General features: G+C 39.2%; 2 protein-coding genes across 7 annotated transcripts in view; one reads left to right on the plus strand and one right to left on the minus strand.

Annotated features, from left to right (window-relative positions):
* The window catches only part of AP2A2 (adaptor related protein complex 2 subunit alpha 2), a 61,885-nt gene extending 54,027 nt beyond the window's left edge, over positions 1-7,858 (minus strand). The window contains exon 1 of one of the 3 annotated variants that reach the window (XM_081937195.1): positions 6,903-7,858. In XM_081937195.1, coding sequence (XP_081793321.1) covers positions 6,903-6,969 — 67 coding nt within the window. In that variant the 5' untranslated portion in view covers positions 6,970-7,858. Of the gene's footprint in view, positions 1-6,189; positions 6,362-6,902 lie in introns of those variants that run through there. The other 2 variants (XM_081937196.1, XM_081937197.1) reach the window with 2 other exon arrangements.
* Positions 7,859-10,716: 2,858 nt separating this feature from the next.
* The window catches only part of CHID1 (chitinase domain containing 1), a 128,445-nt gene continuing 118,572 nt past the window's right edge, over positions 10,717-20,589 (plus strand). For 2 of the 4 annotated variants that reach the window (XM_081934803.1, XM_081934800.1), the window contains exons 1-4: positions 10,717-10,847; positions 13,452-13,590; positions 16,665-16,814; positions 17,554-17,686. In XM_081934803.1, the coding sequence (XP_081790929.1) occupies positions 13,480-13,590; positions 16,665-16,814; positions 17,554-17,686 (394 nt within the window). In that variant the 5' untranslated portion in view covers positions 10,717-10,847; positions 13,452-13,479. Of the gene's footprint in view, positions 10,967-13,451; positions 13,591-16,664; positions 16,815-17,553; positions 17,687-20,589 lie in introns of all 4 variants that reach the window. The other 2 variants (XM_081934801.1, XM_081934802.1) reach the window with 2 other exon arrangements.

Consider the following 20,589-nt stretch of genomic DNA (forward strand, 5'->3'; position numbering starts at 1 on the left):
GACCTACACATTCTTTTGAGAGAAAATTTCTCCTTTATAAGGAATGACTCTTGCATTGCTTACAGTTCTTTAATTTGAATGTGACATTTCTCCCAAATGTATGTGTGTGAGAGAGCTACCTCACCAACATCATACTATGGGACAACACATGCCATTTCATTGCAAACAGGTATTTTTCCCAGTATATAAAACATATCAACTATGTTTTAACAAACCAAAGAAGTATTGGGTGATTCATTAAAGCAATCAGCACTTTGGGTAGCTCCTTCTGTAACTAACACTCAACCAAAGCTCAAGAGAAAATTCACTAAATCCTCAGTACAAGTTCCAAAAAGTAAAGCTAACTATAAACAATCTTCTTCCAGTGCAAACGATATTTTCTTCAGATGATAGCAGCTTTAACAAGTCAGACTGTCTGTTATTCTTCATTACATGGGCCACAAACTAACAATGTTAAAATATTTTACTTGTTTCAAGGACTAACCTAAACATAAACCTTAGAACTACAGTGAGCAAAGTATGACCCATCAAGAGCCATTGTATACTTTGTTTTATAAGGGTAACTCAAGTGTTACTTTTACTGATGATTTTGTAGTTTTTCTTGAATATCTACTCTAGTGCAGCAGAAATTGCTAAAAATAAAAGTACAACCACACCTTGCATTTCAACAGTGGATAGTAAGGAAGGGGAAAATGAAACAACTGTTAAGAAAAAAAAAGGCAGCACAAAGCAAAATTCACTATTTCCATTTGACTAGCTATCTCAGTGCTTCCAAAGCTAATCAACAGAATCCTTTCAGGACATCTCCTGTTAATTACAATATATGTACCTAGGAAAAAGAATATGGAATGAAGTTCTTCTGAATTCATAATTCTACTGCAACAGTTCCCCTATCTATCAACACATTCTGGAAACTTTAAATAGAAGCCATCAGAAAAACACAACAAACATGGAGATACAAATAATCTGAATGTAGTTAAATTCTTTAGAAGAAAATAGCATTCAGTCGGCAGCATTCATTTAGAATCTTGGCTATCATTTATTGCAGCAACAGTCTTAATGTAAAGGCAAGGAAGCTTCTTGAAGTTTGGAAGGCCGGGTTTATGTAATTTCTATGAATATTTACAGGCCCAAGGCAGAAAAACAATGACATAATAATTATTTCCCTAGGGTTTTGTACCAGTCAAAGCAGGAAATACTAATGTTCAGAAGCCTGTAAGTCAAATTTATTTAACTTTCATCCAAGACTAGCATAAGATAACATACAAAACCAGGAGAGGAATTCTTCCAAACATAATAATCCGTGTGTACTAAGGGGAATTAAAACATTGAATTCTAAAATCTAAATAGGAGAAAAATCTACAAAAACTATCAAGTAAATTATGATTAAGATATGAATGTTCAAATTATATGCGGTAAATTAAGATTAAAATACAGGATAATTGTACACTATAAAAGGAGTACTATAAATTATTCTAGGCTATCTATAAAAGGAATATATAAGTGAAAGTAATAAAATATTATTCTATGAATAGATAGCAGTAAGAGTTCAATTAGGTGACCAGATGAGAGGATGAGTGATTATGTAAAGAAGGCTTTTGTCAAATCTCTTACAGGTGATCAATTTCAAATGAATTCTACAAGCTGCTCTTCAAAGCTTTGCCTTGTTGTATGATCAGAAACTGAAATAACAAAGAAGTAAGCTGCTCAGGATAATCAGAAACCTTGGAAATGTTCAGAAGTGTCATATTTAAATGTTTTATGAAATGAACAATGCAGGTCATATTCAATAGTCTCAGTGTGCCTGGACCCATAGGGAATATAGGTACTCCTTTAAAGGTATACCCCTACATCTTCCATCAGTGATGTCCCGGTGTTTGGAAGCCGTCGGGGTCTGGATGGGGGACAACAGACTCAAACTTAACCCCTCCAAGACTGAGTGGCTGTGGCTACCGGCGCCTCGGTTCAGCCAGTTGATTCCATCACTGGCCATAGGGGGCGAACAATTGCCCCCTGTGGAACGGGCGCGCAATTTGGGCGTCCTCCTAGACGCCCGGCTGTCAATGGATGATCATGTGGCAGCCGTGGCAAGGGGGGCGTTCCACCAGGTTCGCCTGGTGCGCCAATTGGCCCCCTTCTGGACCGTGATGCCCTACGCACAGTCACTCATGCACTGGTGACGTCTCGCCTGGACTACTGTAACGCTCTCTACATGGGGCTTCCCTTGGGACGCGCCCGAAGACTGCAGCTAGTCCAGAACGCAGCCGCGCGGGTAGTTATGGGGAGTACTAGGTACTCCCACGTAACACCTTTCCTGCGTGAGCTGCACTGGCTACCTGTGGTCTTTCGGGTGCGTTTCAAGGTTCTGATCACCATCTTTAAAGCGCTCCATGGCATAGGGCCTAGTTACCTGCGGGATCGCATCCTCCCACATACATCCCTGCGGCCAATCCGCTCTCACAGGAAGGGCCTTCTCCTGGTGCCGTCCACGAGGCAATGCCAACGGGCGACACCAAGGAGTAGGGCCTTCTCTGTGATGGGCCCAACCCTCTGGAATGACCTCCCCCCCGATATTAGAACCACTACTGACCTCCGCTCCTTCCAACAGAAACTGAAGACACACCTGTTCCGACTGGCTGGTTTGGGATAATTTTAACGTCTACCTCCTGGCATACACATTCTTACTGGTTTTTAGAGGGATATTGTTTTAAATTTAACTTGATATTTTAAACTTTTGTATTGATTTATTTATTAGCTGTACAGTTTGGCATATTTTACCCTCCTCTTATACATGTATTTATATAGTTATTTCTACGTTTTAATCTGTTGTATTTTAATACGGACTGTACACCGCCCCGAGTCCCTTTCGGGAGAGGGGGCGGTATATAAACGCTAATAATAAATAAATAAATAAATAAATAAATCAAGTACATCAATGAAAGAAGATTACACTGTGTCTAAATGAAGGCTTCTCTAAGCTTTGGTACATCTATGTATCTTTGACTATCAGTGAAAAAGAGACTGGGAGCCTTGCTTAAGTCAGTATGTTCTCTGAACCCTATATTTGCTACTTTAGAACTTATTTAGCCTGCTTTTAACTCAGAAAAACCAGCTGGGAAGGAGACAACTGAAATAATTTTTGCTAAGGATGATCACCTCCATGAGCACTGGAATTAAATTAATTAAAAAATTGATTCATTAAAAGTATCAAACTAGTTAGGGGAAAAGATAAAAATAATTTGCCAGCACAAAAGCAGAAATAAATTTTCTAGCATTTAGTTGTCTCTAAATATGGGAGGTGGAGGAGTGAAACATAACTGGGGACCTGACATGTTCCTCTTAAAACTTTAGACAAGATAACCTTGGGAAGTCCAGTTGAGTATCATGTTGCCACTAGCATATTCCCTTTGACAGCCTGAAGGTTGCTGATTTACAATCAATCCCTTTTGACTGTAAAAAATAAAAATAAAGGATTGCTCTGAGCATTTTGAACAAAACAAGAGCCATGTGCTTTCCCACATTCAAAGGTATGAGAAACCATTTCCAAATCAATGAAGGAGACCAATTGAAAGGCTGTTTTTGTGCCATGAATGAATGAATGAATGAATGAATGAATGAATGAATCTCTCTGCAGGACTCCTATGATTCTTCTCAGACTTGTGGAGAAGTTGAATAGAAAGACTGCATTATCTGCATATAATATAATGATACAAATTTCTTCATCAGTTAGGGAGAATGAAAAGTCAAGTTTAATTAACTAACCAACCATTTATGTATAAGTTCCACAAAAGTACAACTATTATTAGAGACAAAAATGTAAAATCACAGCTGCCAGTTTTTTTAGCTGATGTCAGCCTTCATATGCATCAAGTTCTTCCTCAGAAACTAGGATGTCATAATGTTGCAGCAAAGTCTATATGGGAATCCAAGTAATATCTCCTTTTGTAATTGACAGTTGGAAATTCTTTCAATGTGCAAATTTTCTAAGTACTGTCTATCGTGCTTGTAAGTCATTTTGATTCTTGGAGACTACCTGGACTAGTTTGTTCCTGAGGTTTTCATGTCTACTGCTTGCTTCCTAGGGCCAAGAGAAAGTGACTTATGTTTAAAGCGGGATTAGAACTCATGATCTCCTAGTTTCTAGCCTCTTGCTTTACCCACTACACCAACTGGCCTAAACTAATAAGCAACCTTATTTGTTTTGGGGTGAACACTGTATGGCTTTGGGGAATATAATGCCCATATAATATAAAATGCTTATAATGTAGCTTTCCACTGTGACTGTAAACAAGCCCCCAGACATCATTGTTGTCTTGTAAATCCTGTAACCTCAATACATCAGGAAGGCTGTGTGTGTGTGTGTGTGTGTTGGGGGGTAAAGGTTGCTATACAGAAGTGAATTCTAACCTTTCTGACAACTGTCACAGTGATTCTGCTATATCTAGTACAAGATTCCAAAGTTCATTCCCTACACATAAGGCCTTCCTAGATCACAAAGAAGCATTCTTTGGAACTAATTAGTTTAAACATAGGTGTATTTACCAGAAAGGCAAGGAAGCAAAAGATTTTCGGGGCTTTGGGGGGTTCTGAGTTAGTTTATATTTGGACCTCAACTGTTGATAAATTGCTATTTGTTGCAGCTCTCCAGGCAGTAGTAATACTACACTGTATTCTTGCAAATAGTATAGATTGTGTACTGCAATTATTTTTTAAAAAAGATTACACAGGTCCAAACATCTCCCTTCCCATAAAAATGCAAGGTGCATCCGCAAACAATGATTCATTTAAAAGAAACATTATTTTCCAAATATTTCAAGAAATTCAATTGTAAATGAGATACAGCTCACTATGGTTATATAACAAATTAGGCAAAACAGTTTTAAAAAGGTTTTAACAGACTTAAAAATGTTTTACATTATTTTGTGCTGGAATACTAGTTATCTCATATGTTCTATATATTAAAAATATAACCATAGTGTTAAATTACAGTAAAGTCACTTGTCAATAGCTCTTTTGCAGAGAGGAGGGAGAGGAAGGGAGGGGGGAGGGGGGAGAGGTATTTCAGTATATTGAATAACCACAGGCCAAATTAACGGCTAGACCAATCTTCATTCAAAGGCAGCCAACTAAATGTAACTTGTCAACAGAATGATATATTTAAGATAGCATTTAACCAGTCAGGCTTCTATAATAAAAAAGATTCCACTTCCGAGGTACTTCCTATTTTTCCTGCAGAACAGAGGCATATGTTAAAGGAGAAGCTGCTGCTCTTGGAAGCATATCAAGCAAATGATTACTCAACCATTTTACTAAAAGTCACTTCTAGGCCGATCTTCCCTTCACACTTAGGACTCTCCAAATACATGGAAATATATTTTTGCATACATTGTCTCAAGATTACATGTTGGAAGGTATCAATCACAGAAGGCTTTTCCATCTAAAGCTGTATTCTCAATTTACTGATTATTAGAAGTACCAAAGAGCATGTGTCCTGGCACAACTATAAATACAGCCATGAGTATTCCTTAAACAATTCTTAAAATGAATATTGGCTGGTTCACTGAGGTCTTTTTGGCCAACTTTTCCAGTTTTGATTTTCAAAGGTCTCCTGAAGGATAGTCCTGCTGCCAAAAGAAGATTAGGAGTATTCTTTCAGCTACTCGGCACAGAATTCCTTAAACCTCGGTCTGTGGGCTGATTTAGCTATAGAAGCCATACCATTGTACCAGCAGACATCTAAATATATACAATTACACAGGTGCAGTTCCTATTATTGTTGCTCTTGAATGACTTTGTTGTTTAGAAAACAAATGTGCTGGAAAATGGATAAAAACAGCTACTTTTGTCTGCTGTGGGGACACTGCACAGACAAACAGCCAGACCACTCTTCTAAACCGGAATCAATCTTAGTAGGCAATTTAGGAGAACATTTTCAACGTATTTTTTTTGTCAAGAGTGATTTATGCTGGTGGTGTTACATATATATTTTTTTCCAAAAAGGATGAGAAATTGGACTAAGGAAGCCAGAACACTCTTGTCCTACTTATTTTTGCTGCAGCTTGCTTCCTTTACAGCCTTGGGTACTCCTCAAACAGTGGAGCAAATGCTTGGCTGTTTTATTTCACTCCATTTCTAAAACCAGGGAAGAGGAATTTATGGAATTTTCTATCTGGGGGCTAACCAACAAACCTTGATTTGAGATGGGGCCTCCTTCACCGCCTTGCCTCTGGCAGTGAGGAGTTTTGAGGCCGGGCTGTCAGCAACGACCCTCTCCTCGTTTTTCTTTCCCGAGGCTACACACGCTGCAATCTTTCCCTATATGTGCCGAGCTTCCATTTCCCCCGCATCCAAAAAGATAAGAGCTAATCTTCCTTTCACTAAGGCCCATTTTCCGGGTTGGTGGAAGCACATTCCGTATCTTTAAAGCCACCCCAATCAGGAAGAGGCTGCATTGGCGCAGGCTAATAAGGACTTCTCCGGCCCCATCTACAGCACAGCTCGCGGGGCTTCGCATCACTACAATCAGCTTTCTCAAAGCAGTTTCAGAGACATCCCCCCCCCCTCTCTCTCGGCCACCGCGAAGGAGACGCCGGCAGCAGAAGGTGGCTCGTTGCCAGCCCAAAACGCCGTCGGTGGTGAGAGCGGAGAGGAGCCTTCCCAGGAGAGCCGCGTTCTCATTACGCTTTGAAGCCACCCCAGCCCGACGTTCCCCGCAATCCGGAGCCGCCTTCGCGGAAAAGGATCGGGCGACGCTCAACCCGCCGCTCAGGAGAAACAAGCAGACGAGCGGGTCCCCCGGGAAGCGAAAGAACCCCACCCGAAAAAAGCCCGCCAGCCCCGACGCCCCCGCCGAGCCCTCCTAGCCGGAGGCAGGTTTCCCTCGCCGCCCCTGCCACGCTTACAGTTCCTGATGTCCGAGATGAAGACGGCCAGGCCGCGCATCCCATCCCCCTTCGACACGGCCGGCATCTTTACGCCGAAGCAGAGCCTCCCACCGCCGAAACTGCTGCCGCGATCCGCGCAAAGGACCTTTAGCCTTCCCGAAGCCGCCTTTGCCGCCCCGCCTGAGCGCAAGCGCGACGCCTTTCCGCCTTCGCCTTCCGATCTCGGAGCCGCTAGGCAGCGCCTCGGGGCGCCACCTCGTGTGCGGAGGAGGCGATGTAGCGGCGGGGATTGGGCCGAGCGAGGCTGCCTCTGAGCGACGCTCCGCGGCCCCACCGGCTCCTCGTCACTAGCTACAGCTGCAGGGCCCTCCTCAGCCCCAAGGAACAGGCTCTACTTGAGCGCCCGGGGCTACCTCCCGAGACAGCGCGCATCCTGCTGCGGGAGCAGGAACAGGTGTTGATCTTTCCTAGGCTGGGCGGAGGAAATCGAGCGCAGAACGCCGCCTCTGCCATGCCCCTAATGAGAAATAAATCCGCTTGAGCGTTAAAATGGGATTTGGTTTGCCATCTTCAATCCTCCTGGTGAGTTTAGCCGATTGGACACAATGAAAGATTTCTGAATAGGCATCCAAAAGTTTGCCCTATTACTGCTTTGTCGATATAGGGTATAAAATCCCTATTTTGCAGTCAGAGCTGTTACACTTGTAAGCCCTGCTAGATTTTTTCAAGCAGCACACAATGATGATCCATTGTTTGAAAAAATAAAAACAAACGTTCCATTATTTTAAAAAAATAGAAGCCTAAATGTGACTTGGTTGTAGCAAATGGGACAGATGAGAAGTCAAATAGGATGTAGGAACCTTGGTTACAACTTTTGAAATTCAACTGTTTTCCAATCAGTGTGTTAAATCATTTTCTTTTATTCAAACATTACATTATGTATGTGGTTCACTGCAATCAAATCAAAATATATACAATAAACTAATAGCAACATAATGTAGCCCCTTGTTTATCTTCCAAGCCCATATATGTATGAAAACTCACTTGTGCTGTAAGCTTAGAATTACATACTGCTCTTCCAAAGGTATTTTTACAGTGTGAATCTGGGCCTGCAAATTTAAGAGTTGAAATGTGGGGTCCTTGGTGTTCTCTGAGCTTGTTTGTTTTCTTGCAGATGTTTCATTACCCAAACTAGGTAATATCATCAGTACCAAATATCTGTAAGAAAACAACCAAGTTCAAAGAGCACCAAGGACCCCTCATTCCCTCTCTATACAGCTGCCTTTTTGGAACAATACAGCAGGGTTTTCCATAAGTATCTATATTCAAAAATTCCATAAATAGCATCCCGCCTTCTCCACAATGTTTGTTACACTTATTGCATGAAGAACTTTCTATGCCCATTCCAATTTTCAAGATGCATCCCTCTTAAGGATCTTATTTTAACAGGCACATTAGTTAATATAGATATTGTATTATAATGTTGTGCTGGCTTACAGCGAATAATGTCAACTTCCCTACTATGCTGTATTAGATGGCCGTTTGTGGGAGAAGTGTGGGTCTAAATCATACATTGGTCTGTTGACTGTAGCTGCAGATAGTCTATACAAGTGAAGCTAGTGAGCAATTTCATAGTGCGAGTAAGTGGAAAAGACCTTGACAAACTCTAGGTTATTATTAAATCTTTATCCTGCCTTTATTACTTTATAAGTAACTCAAGACAGCAAACATACATAATAATCCTTCCAACTCCTATTTTCCCCACAACAGCCCTGAGAGGTGGGTTGGGCTGTGAGAGTGACTAGCCCAAAGTCACCCAGTTGACTTTCATGGCTCAAATGGGATCAGAACTCTAATTCTACTGTATAGTGTAATATTCATGTAGTATCAGAGGGTTTCAATTCAATAGTATAGAATGTGAAGGATGCGTGTTTTTGTTTTATTTTTTAATAGCTTTTTTATGTATGATGTACACTGAAGATGGCATTTTATTTCAATGTACGAGGTGCAATGACAAGTAAAGTAAACTAAATTTTTAAAAAAACTCAGTCTCCGGGTTTATAGTCTGGGGCCTTAACCACTACACTAAACTGGTTCTCTAATTTGCATACATTTTCTACTTCAGCACTAGTATGGATCGTTCTTAATCCCCTTACATAGTCAAGTTTGTATGGAGTCCACCATTCAAAGATTAATATAGTCATTAAGTAGGAAAAACTTGCATACCCCTGGACTAGGGCTTTTAGTTATATGAGTAACCATGAGGTCACAATGTCTACTCTTTTCATCATCCCTTGAATCATTAGACTTTCCATCAGATCACAATAGCCCGTCCTCCTCCTTTCAGGCAGGCAATATCCACAGAAAGTCACTCTGGCCATCTCTCTCCTTTGGACAGGCAGTACCAGAGTAAATAAAAAATACAGCTTGTGAAAAAATCTGAAAAGACAGCAGAATCAACACATGGTCTCTCTCTGCTTCTGACATCCGTCTCAGCACAAACTCAGAAAGGTCAGTCCTTCTTACAGGCAATCAGCAGTGGCTGGGCTTAGAAACTGAAGCCAAGCAGGATCAGGTCACGGAAGCAATAGCAAACCCACTTCTCTTTCTCTTTACAAGAAAAAAATTATTGCCACAAGAAGTAATGGAACTGCAGATTCCCCCATCCCAGAAATAGAATGGAAGTTATTTGTCCTTGAGCTTTTTAAAAACAGAACTACAGTACTAAAACTCAGCAAGTCAACCTAGAAATCTATTAAAGCCACAGATTTACATCCAATGGTTGAACTGGTCATAAGAAACTTCCAAAATAATTCCTAATAGTATTCATATTTTTCTATGAGAAGAAAAAAAAGTGTGGTAACAGCCTGAGTTTTAAAGGAAGCATCAGGGTGCTGTCCCCTCATTTTATTCATAGAAACATGATACTAAGTAGGTCAGTCTGAGAAATAGTAGATTAGTAACTGTTGCAAAAATAACTCATGAGTTCTAGTCTAGAGGGTTACACAGACCCAGCCACACTCAGTGCAACATTGCATTGGTTTTACTTCTCCCAAATGCTAGCTGGTGTCTACTCAGAGGTAAAAGATACTGAATTCCATGAATTTCTAGGCAAGAATGTGTAGGATTTCAGCTTTACTGCAATCAATTCTTTGCAGAAATTTCAAAATTAGGCTCTCAGATTGTTACATTTGCACATCCTTCCAAGGTCAGAGAGAACTTTGTGACTTAGATGCAGCCTTACGATCTTTAGCATAATAATGTAGAGAATTAGATAACAAAGATTTACAGTAAGAGTTGTCTGTATTTGACAAACATTCATTCATTTTTGAAAATTCAAAACGACTTCCTGTAACTCCTTATTGCCAATTAGTTCTCATCCAACTTTTTGCAACTCAGATCAGATAGCCCAAGCTTTGATTAAATTGAGCTAATTTGCCTAACTGATGGAGTAAGTGAATTCAGCTAATGGAATTATTGTCAGTTTTGCAGTACCAGTTTCTTTCATCCCTTTTTATGAACGGTTTGGGCCAGTTAGGGATTGTTATACAGTCTGTTTATGTTTTTGTTATTGTTTATATTTTTATTATTGACACACACTAGTGTAGCTATTTTTAGGTTGCTGTTGTTTTGCCTTGCATCACAGTACCCTGCTATATTTAGCCTGCTTTAAACCTATTTAGAAGGCTGAGGTATTTCTCCGTTGTAAGTCTCTGGCAGTCTCCGAAGCAGGCCTCCAGTAAGAATTAAGAATCCTAGCATATGACCTCGGGGGCATCTCGCTAGAGCTCCTTCGTTATCAGCCACTTTATTATGAAGTCACGCTTATCCCGAAAAGACAACGAGACGGCTCCTTTAAAAGGCGTGCGCTCCTTGCCTCTGAAGTTTTTGCTTCACTTCCGAGTCGAGGCAGATCCGGTTTACAGAAGGAAATCAAGGGCGCGAATGCGAGTGCTTGAAAAGGTGGGAGGGGATTTGAAAAGACAGGCAGGCAAGCTGGCAAGCTTGGGTTGAGCCGAGCTGCACGTAACGGGTCAACCTCTACTCATAGCTCTTTCGAAATTCCTCTTCCTGTTCCCCGGGTGGGTTCCCACGCGCTAGCTGCCTATCCAGGTCTATGCTTCCAGTGTTGCAATAAGCAGGGCCGGGACACGCCACCGTTTCTAGAGGAAGCAGGACTCTGCCCTTAAAGTGGCCAATCTGCCAAGCGCGTCATTTTGCAGAGCAGCAGTAGGATTCAGGGGCGCATTCCTAGAATTGCCTTGCGATCTCTTCTTAATCTGCTTTGCTTGTTTGCGGCTTCGTATATTGCAGCCAGTGACTGTAGTAATGGTGGTTTCCACTAATCTCATAATGACAGTGAATCCCATTGAGTTCCCCGGGGGCGGCGGCGGCGGCGGCGGGGGGGGGGGGTTGTGAATTGAAGGTAATGCTTTTGAGGAAGATAACATTGAAATGTTACTTAAAAAGAGTTGCGCCGCTGTAACAAATCCAGATTCTGTGGAATTTGTATACAGGAATTGAAATGGATTCCTCTCTTACAGATGGAAAAGCAAGTGTAAAATAAATCCTTATAAATATTCTGCAAAATCCTCTTGGATCACTGTACTTTGTATTTCCAGGTCTTCTCCTAGTTTTGACTTTTACATATTGGATCACTGGGTATCCGTTTGAAGAACGTTGTAAAAATATAATTTACCCATCTGGTATTGTTATAATGAGGAATGGAATAATGTAAATCATTTGATTAGAACTGTTGGCCAGTAAATTGGGTGAGAAATGAAAGAGTGGGCTGTGCCCATTGTTGCACACTGTATTCACATTAATATCATTTTCTGTGAGCATGATCAGATTTTGCATTGAAAATAGTTCCGCTGTTTTTAAAGTGTCCATATTTCAAAAGAGGGAAGGTCCCAATTAAGAGGATGCTTGGAAACTCATTGTTTTGATGGCACCTTTTAAATTAAAGTGTTTTCTAAAACCTTATCCAATTAATTAAAGTTTGCAGCCCTTTATTGGGTGCTATCTGACTTCCACAACACAGTCTATAATTTCCAGACAATTGACTTGAGTAAATCTGTCAGAGCGGAAACATTAGTTGTAATGGATTTTAAAAGATAACAGATTAATTTAACTATACAGCCTTTGTGGATTTAGAGCTATAAAAGTTTATGCCACAGTAATTACTCTACTGAGGCTTGCAAAAAAAAAATTTTTTTCCAGAAGGTATGTATTTTGTTTAAAAAATGTTTAAAACTTCCTTCTTGATGTCATTGAAGCAAAGCCTGTTAGTCTATGACTGAAGACACTAGAGACTACCACACTTTTACTAGCTGGGTGGACACAAGAGATTTTTAATTTGTTATTCCATTTGCAGACAGATCTTTATAACTCTTCTGCAAAATTCTCTTGGATCATTTTGAGGATTTTTTTCCAGGATCTGAAAGAACTATAGATCAGTAGGATGATCTACAACTTTTTTTTCAGAATCATGATCCACAGATCTAGGCATGCCTCCTTTTGAAAGGTGTTATAGGAGGAGGGGTTTTAAAGTTGATAAAGGGCTGTTACTTGAACCTTCTACACGGAAGCTAATGGAAAGGGTAGATTGGATCTTGTGTCCTCTGTCTATCCATTGAAGATGAGACAAGAAGAATTGTGTAGCTTCTGGGCCATCTTCCTACTCTATCTATCTATCTATCTATCTATCTATCTATCTATCTATCTATCTATGTGAGGATATATAGCGCATTTTAAAATTCCTAATTCCTTTATATATATAAAAAAGTGAGGATGTATAGCACATTTTAAAATTCCTAATGTCATGCTTTACCCAAAATTGGGCAAACTCATAATCTGAGTGACTTCTGACTTGCTGTAATCAACAATAAGGCTAAGGTACATAATGTCTGCAGTTAAAAGGATCCATGACGGTGGTTATTCTGAGAGTATATTAATGGGAAGTCTGAAAACTTGGACAGAATGAGGGTCCATATAAAGTTTCCAGAAATATTAAAGCAGAGGGAGAGAAAAACTGAAGTAGCAACAAGGGAAGCATAAATAATGTTTATTTGGGGATACCATACGGAAGTCATTTTATATCAAACATACTTTGTTCAAATGATTATGCATCTGTTTATTGAATTTAAATTTTATTTAATGTTACAAATGTACAAATAAGCTGCCAAGTTTATTCAGAAAAGAAGTATTTGAATTTAGGAGAAACAGGCGGGCAAAAAGGCAATCCTGAAAACTCTTGATGATACTGTAGTAAACCAAGTAAATGTTTAACAAAATGCTTAAAAGTGCCAATTAAAAAAAGTTAATTCATGCTTTTTCAGATAAAATATGTACTCTTTCTTTGTAATCTGAACTATTGCCAGAGGAAAGGCTAGAGTACTGGAAGAACACTGCAAATCTTGCTAGAATTGTATTCTTGAAGGGACTGATTCTGGCTCCTTTTTAAAAAAAAAATCTCCTTATCTTTATCAATAGTTTCTAAAAATGATTTAAATTAGATTGGTCTTCCATGTATAAGACTTCTGTTTCTATCTTCTTCATCCATAGACGTTAGACTCGAATAACTAAAGTTGCCATGAAATGTATCTGCATTGGTCTTGTTTTTGCCCTGGCTTCTCAGTTCGTTGATGCTACATTGTCAAAGACAGATTTGAAAAAAGCTTCCTCAAAAACACTGGAGGAAAAGGTAGGAGAACATGGTTGATTTTCTGGCATTAATCTCTGATTAGCAAAGGTTCTTATCAAATACTGTGTGAATGTTGTACTTTGAACTAGGAGCATTTTCTCTGAATATAAACTGAGAATGCTTGTCAGAAATCTATTCATTTCCCAATGATCTTCTTGATTTCCAGTTAGGTAGTTCTGTAGTGCAGCTCTCTCCTAGGTAATATAAAACTTTCATTTAATTTCAAAATAATGTGTTCTATTTGGTAACAGCATGTAGTTTGTATGCATGGTTGTGGAGGAAATACATGTAACAAATGAGTAATACAATGATTTTTAAATATTCCTTTTTTTTCTGGTAATTATTTAAATACCTTGGATGTACTATTATTTTACTAGTATTCTTTTATATACTCATGTATAACTAATTCTTTTTATACATCTAGTCGCCTTATTCATGCAACACATCTAACGAATAAAGTCAATGTACTAACATGCATCCTGACCTGTAGCATAGACATTTCTGAATTTGAATCAAGGTAGACTGCCCCTTTCCTAGTACCCTTGATTTAGGTGACTCAGCTAAACCCATGACTTCCCATCTCTCTGTATAATGCTAAAACTCTTGCTATAACTTTTAATTGGGCAAAATGATGCATCATTGGGCAACAGTTTTTGAACCAAGGTACGTTGAATGGGCTAACATATAGAATGAGTTAAAAACCCGGTTCCCATAACTCCCGACGGAATCAAATTTGGTAAAGTTGTGGCTCCTTCAAGCTGCTGTGGTCAGGCTACTGCTGTGGTCTTGTGATGCTCATTCTGAACATTCAGTGACAGTTTCCCTGCCGCTCTCGCAATCCCTCACTTCTTCCCCCTCCCAGCAGCAATGAATTGACTTATGTGGCTTTTAAAGAAGCAACAAAGGGACTCTGGGCAGTGTACAAATAAAATATTAAAACATAAAAAAAAACTGCACATACAATTTAAAAAGAGGCAAGGGTGATTAAAATTCAATGTTAAAAGTTAATTAAAATGCAGGGGGATATGTGATGGAACAAGATGCCATGATGTATGTGGCAAAGCTTCATTTCTCATTACAATGACATGCAATTCAAACTGGCCAATAATATGAGCAGCATCTCTTTTTGAATCAGCAGCCAAATGATTGGCCAGGTTTAATCACAAGACTTTCAACTTGAAGAGACAATTGTTCCTCAAGTACCTTACTAAAACCCATGGTCTCTTTGGTAGGTGGTAGGATTGATAGACTATTGCAAGCTGAAGATCACTAGCAGCAAACTATGGAAGATGCTGAAAGAGCAAGAATCCCCAGAGCAATAAGAAATTTGATCTGTCTACAAATATCTAAATCAATAGTCCACAACTGAGAAACCAGAGGATACCTTGAATGTCTTAAGATTTCCTCTAAATTAAGAGAAGTCCTAATATGATAAATAAGAGACATCAGAAACAAGCTTTTCTGTAATAATTTTTTTTGAGAAATTCAGAAAAACATTTGAAGAATATAACTTGCTAAAATCAACAAGCGGTGTGATGCAATCAGAATAATGAACATCAGGAATTACTACATGAATTGCAACACAACAGGGACAAACAGCAAAAAATTATACTACACAACGAGCCCCTATTAAATAATGAACAAGGAGCAATATATGACCATGTGTCTAAGTGCTTGCAAAGCAATCTTATTTTCATTGATACACCAGTAGGAATAGGAAAGATATTTGTTAACAACTTGATCCTTGCTAAAATAAAGGGGGATGGAGACATTGTTATTGCTATAGTATCATCCTGAATTGTGGCAACATTAATGCCTGGTGGTAGGTCAACACATTCAAGATACTTCTCAAAGTGAATGAAAATGCTCCCCGTAATATTGAAGAAGCCTGCAATACTGTAAATTTGCTTTGACATACAAGGCTTATTGCCTAGGATTCTAGGATGAAAGTTTCATGATTGGAAAGGAGGGTTTTGAAACCATAGACCTGACACTTGACAATATGTGTGGCAAGAATGAGGCCTTTATGGGAATTTTAACCATTTGCTGTGGTGATTTCTGACAGCTTCCAGCAGTTGTGAAAAGAGGAAATGATGCTGATGTGGAGAATAGTGCATTAAAAAACGTGCTTATGGAGAAACTTTGTCAAGTCTTAATTGAAGAGAAGCATATGATTGAATGAGAAAGAAGATATTCTGAGTTCTTATTGGAAGTTGTAGAAGACAAAATTCAGAAAAATCAAAATGGCGAGATAGAATTATTTGATGATGTGGTTCACCAGCAAGAACTACATATACATTTCATCTACCCAACATTTGACAAGGAAAGGGAGATCTTCACTACTCTTCCTTGTACTTTTCAGATAGTTATGATCTCTCCAGGGCAGCATGTGAGGTAATGTAGGGACCATGAGAAATAGGAGAGTTAACTAAATCATCATCCACCCTAGGCTGGATCTCTCTGCTTCTGTGTAGTTGGGATGTGGTCTAGTCTTGCCAAGGATATGCTGAATTTAAATTTGGCCATATATTCCCTGCAATACTTTTCTTTCATTTCTGGGGAAGGTACCATTCCCTTTTCTTGCTTATGATTATTAACATAGCAGCTAATCCCACCTATTTCCAGTAGCAGCCAACTCATGCTTGTAAGTAGGATGTGAAGACAAGCACTTTCCCTGTGTTTTTCTTTATATTTTTTTCTTTCTTTTTTTCTGTATGTTTTATTTGTAGTGTTCCTTTAACAACCAGTGTAATGACTGGGTCAATTATAATACAATCACATATACATAGTCTTTATCTTCCAACTTCCAACCTTAATATGCTCATTATAATTATAATGTATTCTTTTATGTATCAATGTGGTATAATAGTATTTTCCCAATTTGTACTTATTTCCCCTCCCCCCCAACTTTTGGGGTTCTTCCATATTCACTCCATCTTTATATTTCTAAGTGCACTACTTCACTATTACATTTTGGTCCTGTAAATTTGAAGGACCCTAAAACTACTACCTTTCCTTGAATTGTGTGCCAGCAGTCTCTTTAAATTAATTCTACAATAACTTTATTTTGACAGACTCGTCATGCAAATCAAACAGTACAGGAGCGTGGTCTGGTAGTTACTGATCCAATGGCAAAGGACATTGTCCTTGAACACAAAAGCTATTGTGCTACAAAAGGACGTGAACACTCCTTCAAGGGAGAAACTTTGGGATACATTACACCTGTAAGTATGGAGTGAAGTTGTTATATTGTAACAGCTGGGTGACTCTGGGCCAGTCAGTCTCTTTCGGCCCAGCCCATCTCACGTGGTGGTGGTTGTGGGGGAAAATGGGAGGAAGAAAATGTCTTACATATGTTTGCCATCTTGAGTTACTTGTAAAGAAAAAAAAAGGTGGGATATTAATTAATGAAACAGAGTAAAAATACAGGTTTCCTTTGCGAAGAGGTAGGCATTTTCTTTTTGCAAATCAAGAAATAAAACTTAAACTAGAATTGAGGACCTTAATCTAGTCCTTATGGTATAATTTATATTTAAAGATAGGGGACGTGGTGGCTCAGTGGCTAAGATGCTAAGCTTGTCGATCCGAAAGGTCGTCAGTTCAGCCGTTCGAATCCCTAGTACTGCATAACGGAGTGAGCTTCCGTTACTTATCCCAGCTTCTGCCAACCTAGCAGTTTAAAAGCATGTAGAAATGCAAGTAAAAAAATAGGGACCAACTTGGTGGGAAGGTAACAGCGTTCCATGCTCCTTCAGCATTTAGTCATGCCGGCCACATGACCACGGAGACATTTTCGGACAGCCCTGGCTCTTTGGCTTTAAAACGGAGATGAACACCACCCCTAGAGTGGGAAACAATTAGCACATATGGGCAAAGGGGAACCTTAACCTTTATATTTAAAGATAGTAAATAATGTAACAAATCTTTTTTCCATAGTATGTTCCTTTTCTTTTTCTTTTATAGTGGAATAGCCATGGCTATGATATTGCTAAGATATTTGGAAACAAATTTACAACAATTTCGCCAGTCTGGCTACAGGTGAAGAGAAGAGGAAAGGAGAAGTTCCAGGTGACAGGGCTCCATGACGTTGACCAAGGTCTGTGCTTCCTGTCTTCTACCCGAGACCTTTATCTAATGCTGCTTCTGCCAGACTTTCCAGTGTTAACCTTGCATTGTGAAAACATGCTGAGTTAGGTAGGAAATATGTCTTTCTCATGGCTGGTAGGAAGGAAATGTAGCCAATTTATAAGAAACAGATATGTTCTATGCAATACAGAATACATTTGATCCATGTAATGCCCCACATTTTTACTTCAGCTAAGAATGTTATAAAATCTATACCAAAGTCATCTTAAAAAGAGAGACTGGCACATCTATGTCAACTTTCTAGCCACATTCTCATTCATCAGGTACTTAAAGAGAGAAGATGATGTGTGCTTGGGTTTTCAAACTCTGGAGGTTTTGACCCAGTGTTCAAGACAGAAATAGAAGTGGCATCTATAACGAAATATTACTATGTATTTTTGTTAAAATATTCATGACTGGGAGAGACATGGGAACAAGGTCAGCCAATGAATAGGCATAGCAACTAAGTCAGCCAATGGGAACTTAAACAGATCTGCGTCTGTGCAGAGAATTGAAACAGAAACTTAAGAAAGAAGTCTGGGCGTGGCTTAGCTATATTAAGCAGTCTGCTCTGAGAAGTGAACTTGCAGTCTGTCTGGGCTGTTTGCTGAAGCTAGCTGCTTTGCCTGTAACTCTCCTGCCTTGTGTTTACTTGGAAGAACCACCGTTGGTATTGTACATTTATTCATCTATTGGTATGTATATAAAGAAGTTAATGAATCCTGCTGCATCAGTTATCTGTGTGTGCTTCTGGATTTTAATTTATGCAACAAACTCTGACAATTTTGATTCCCTTTTGAAAGTGCTTTTGCTCAGGGTGGTACCCGATTAAGCCTTAGCCCATTATATTGTACATATGAGATACTTAAGTAGACCCATTAATTCTGCCTTACTCCCATTTTTCCATTTTGTTTTTCATTGAAATTTAACATTCAGTGAATGGTCCTGTTAAGCCAATTTTGGATGCTTTTCCAAATTTTTCCCCTTCTGATATGGTGTATTTTGTTGATCACATTCATTTTCACAGCATTTTATATAATTTTTGTTGCGTGTTCAAATTCTTCCAAAACCCACAGTAACTGTTTTTACACTGACCTTTTAGGGTGCAACCATTGCGAAAATGGTTACAGTGAAACAAGTTACTGTGTCTCACTCTCAGTGTACCAAGTAATGCACCCATAGAAAAAAGAACTCTGAGTCAGGCATGATCCTCAAAGAACAGCTCATTGGCTACTTCATATTGGCACAACTGGTGAAAGCCGACTGAAATTTCCTGCTGCTTTCCCCTGATTAAAAGTAAAAGTTTCCCCTTTCCTCCAAGTCACTGGTCACACTGTCCAATCCAGGTGCTGGCCAATTGCTTGGTGACTTGCTCCTCTTCTGTCCAGCCACCTGTGAGAATGTCCTTGGTTCCCACAGGAAAACTTTCTTGTTTTGACTACAAAACCTCATCTAACTATTTCACACACACCCTCCCACCATTGTGTGGCAACCCTAAAGCTTTCAAGATGGCTTCAGCCAGGTTCACTTCAGGGTTGACACACACTTATTCAACTTACAGTGTGTCGTGAATATATAACGAGGGAGGCTTAATTGGAAGAACAGGAGCATGAAATTGAAGGAAGAAGCCTCATGAAACTACAGTATGCATATGTAGCAACTCTGACTGTTGAAAATGTAAATTGACTAAGTTCTTGAAATAAAAATCAAGAACTTACACAAAAAACCTACGAGACAAAAAAAAACCCCAAAAACTTGCAAAAAAGTTTGGACCTCTCACAAAGGTGACCAAATCAACTCTCTACACAATACCTCCATAAAAGTTAAAGACCTTAACATAGGCTATGAAGTTAAGTCAATGTCACAGGACTCTTCATGTCTATAGATCCAGAACTAGAAAAAGAAGCCATGGCAGCAGTATTACACAACACATTTGACCTAGCAAAATACACTAAGATTGAAATACCCAGAATTAAGGATTATCACCAATCTCTGCCTTCCTACCTGCTTTTCAGTTTGAATACCAGCCTCCCTACCTGCTTTTCAGTTTGAGTACCAATAAATCAGAGAAGCACCATGGGATCACCACTTTTAAGACTCATAGGAGAAACCATAATGCATCATTTATAAATTATAGCACTCCCACATATACAACTAAATATACGGATACAGTATGTAGGCAATGCCTTTGTCATAACAGAAAAGGAATAACTCGAGAAGACAAATGAAATGATGACATGTTCAAAGGAATAAAATTCACACAAGAAGAGTAACTGCCTTCTCTTTCCTGGATATTCTCATCAGCAGGAGAAATTACAGTGAATTAGAAACACAAATCTATCGAAAAACAACCCACATTAACAAAGTGCTCCGTTACCAATATAATCCAACCTGCTACAAGAGGAGCTGCATATGAACATTATTTAAATGATTATGAACGCACTGCAGTAATCCAAACATAAAAAAGGAAACAAAATCTACACAACATCTTTTAACAACAAAAATGGATGCCCGTGCAATTTCTCAAAAAATGTAATGAGCACACATTCAGTGATTAGTCATACCTGCAACAGTGCTGAACAAGTGGTCCTTGAAGCTCTAACTCTCACAGTGTCCTATGATCACATAATTACAATTTACAACCCTTCCTATTGGTTTTCTACAAAGGCAGTGGGCAAGACAGCAGGAAGTTGCAAATTGTAATGGCCATGAAAATTAGACTTTGAAGAAGCAAGAATATGTTTGTACTTCAGTGTTGAAAAAGATTCTTTTCAAACAAAGTTTTATTGGTTTTTTAAAAAATAAAAAGGAAGGGGGTAGTGGAATAGGTTACAAATTTTGGCAGTCACAATATGTAGGTGTCCCCTCCCCCCG

This window comes from Natrix helvetica (assembly GCF_964273705.1).
Source record: "Natrix helvetica genome assembly, chromosome: 1".
In the NCBI taxonomy this organism is placed as follows: Eukaryota; Metazoa; Chordata; class Lepidosauria; order Squamata; family Natricidae; genus Natrix; species Natrix helvetica.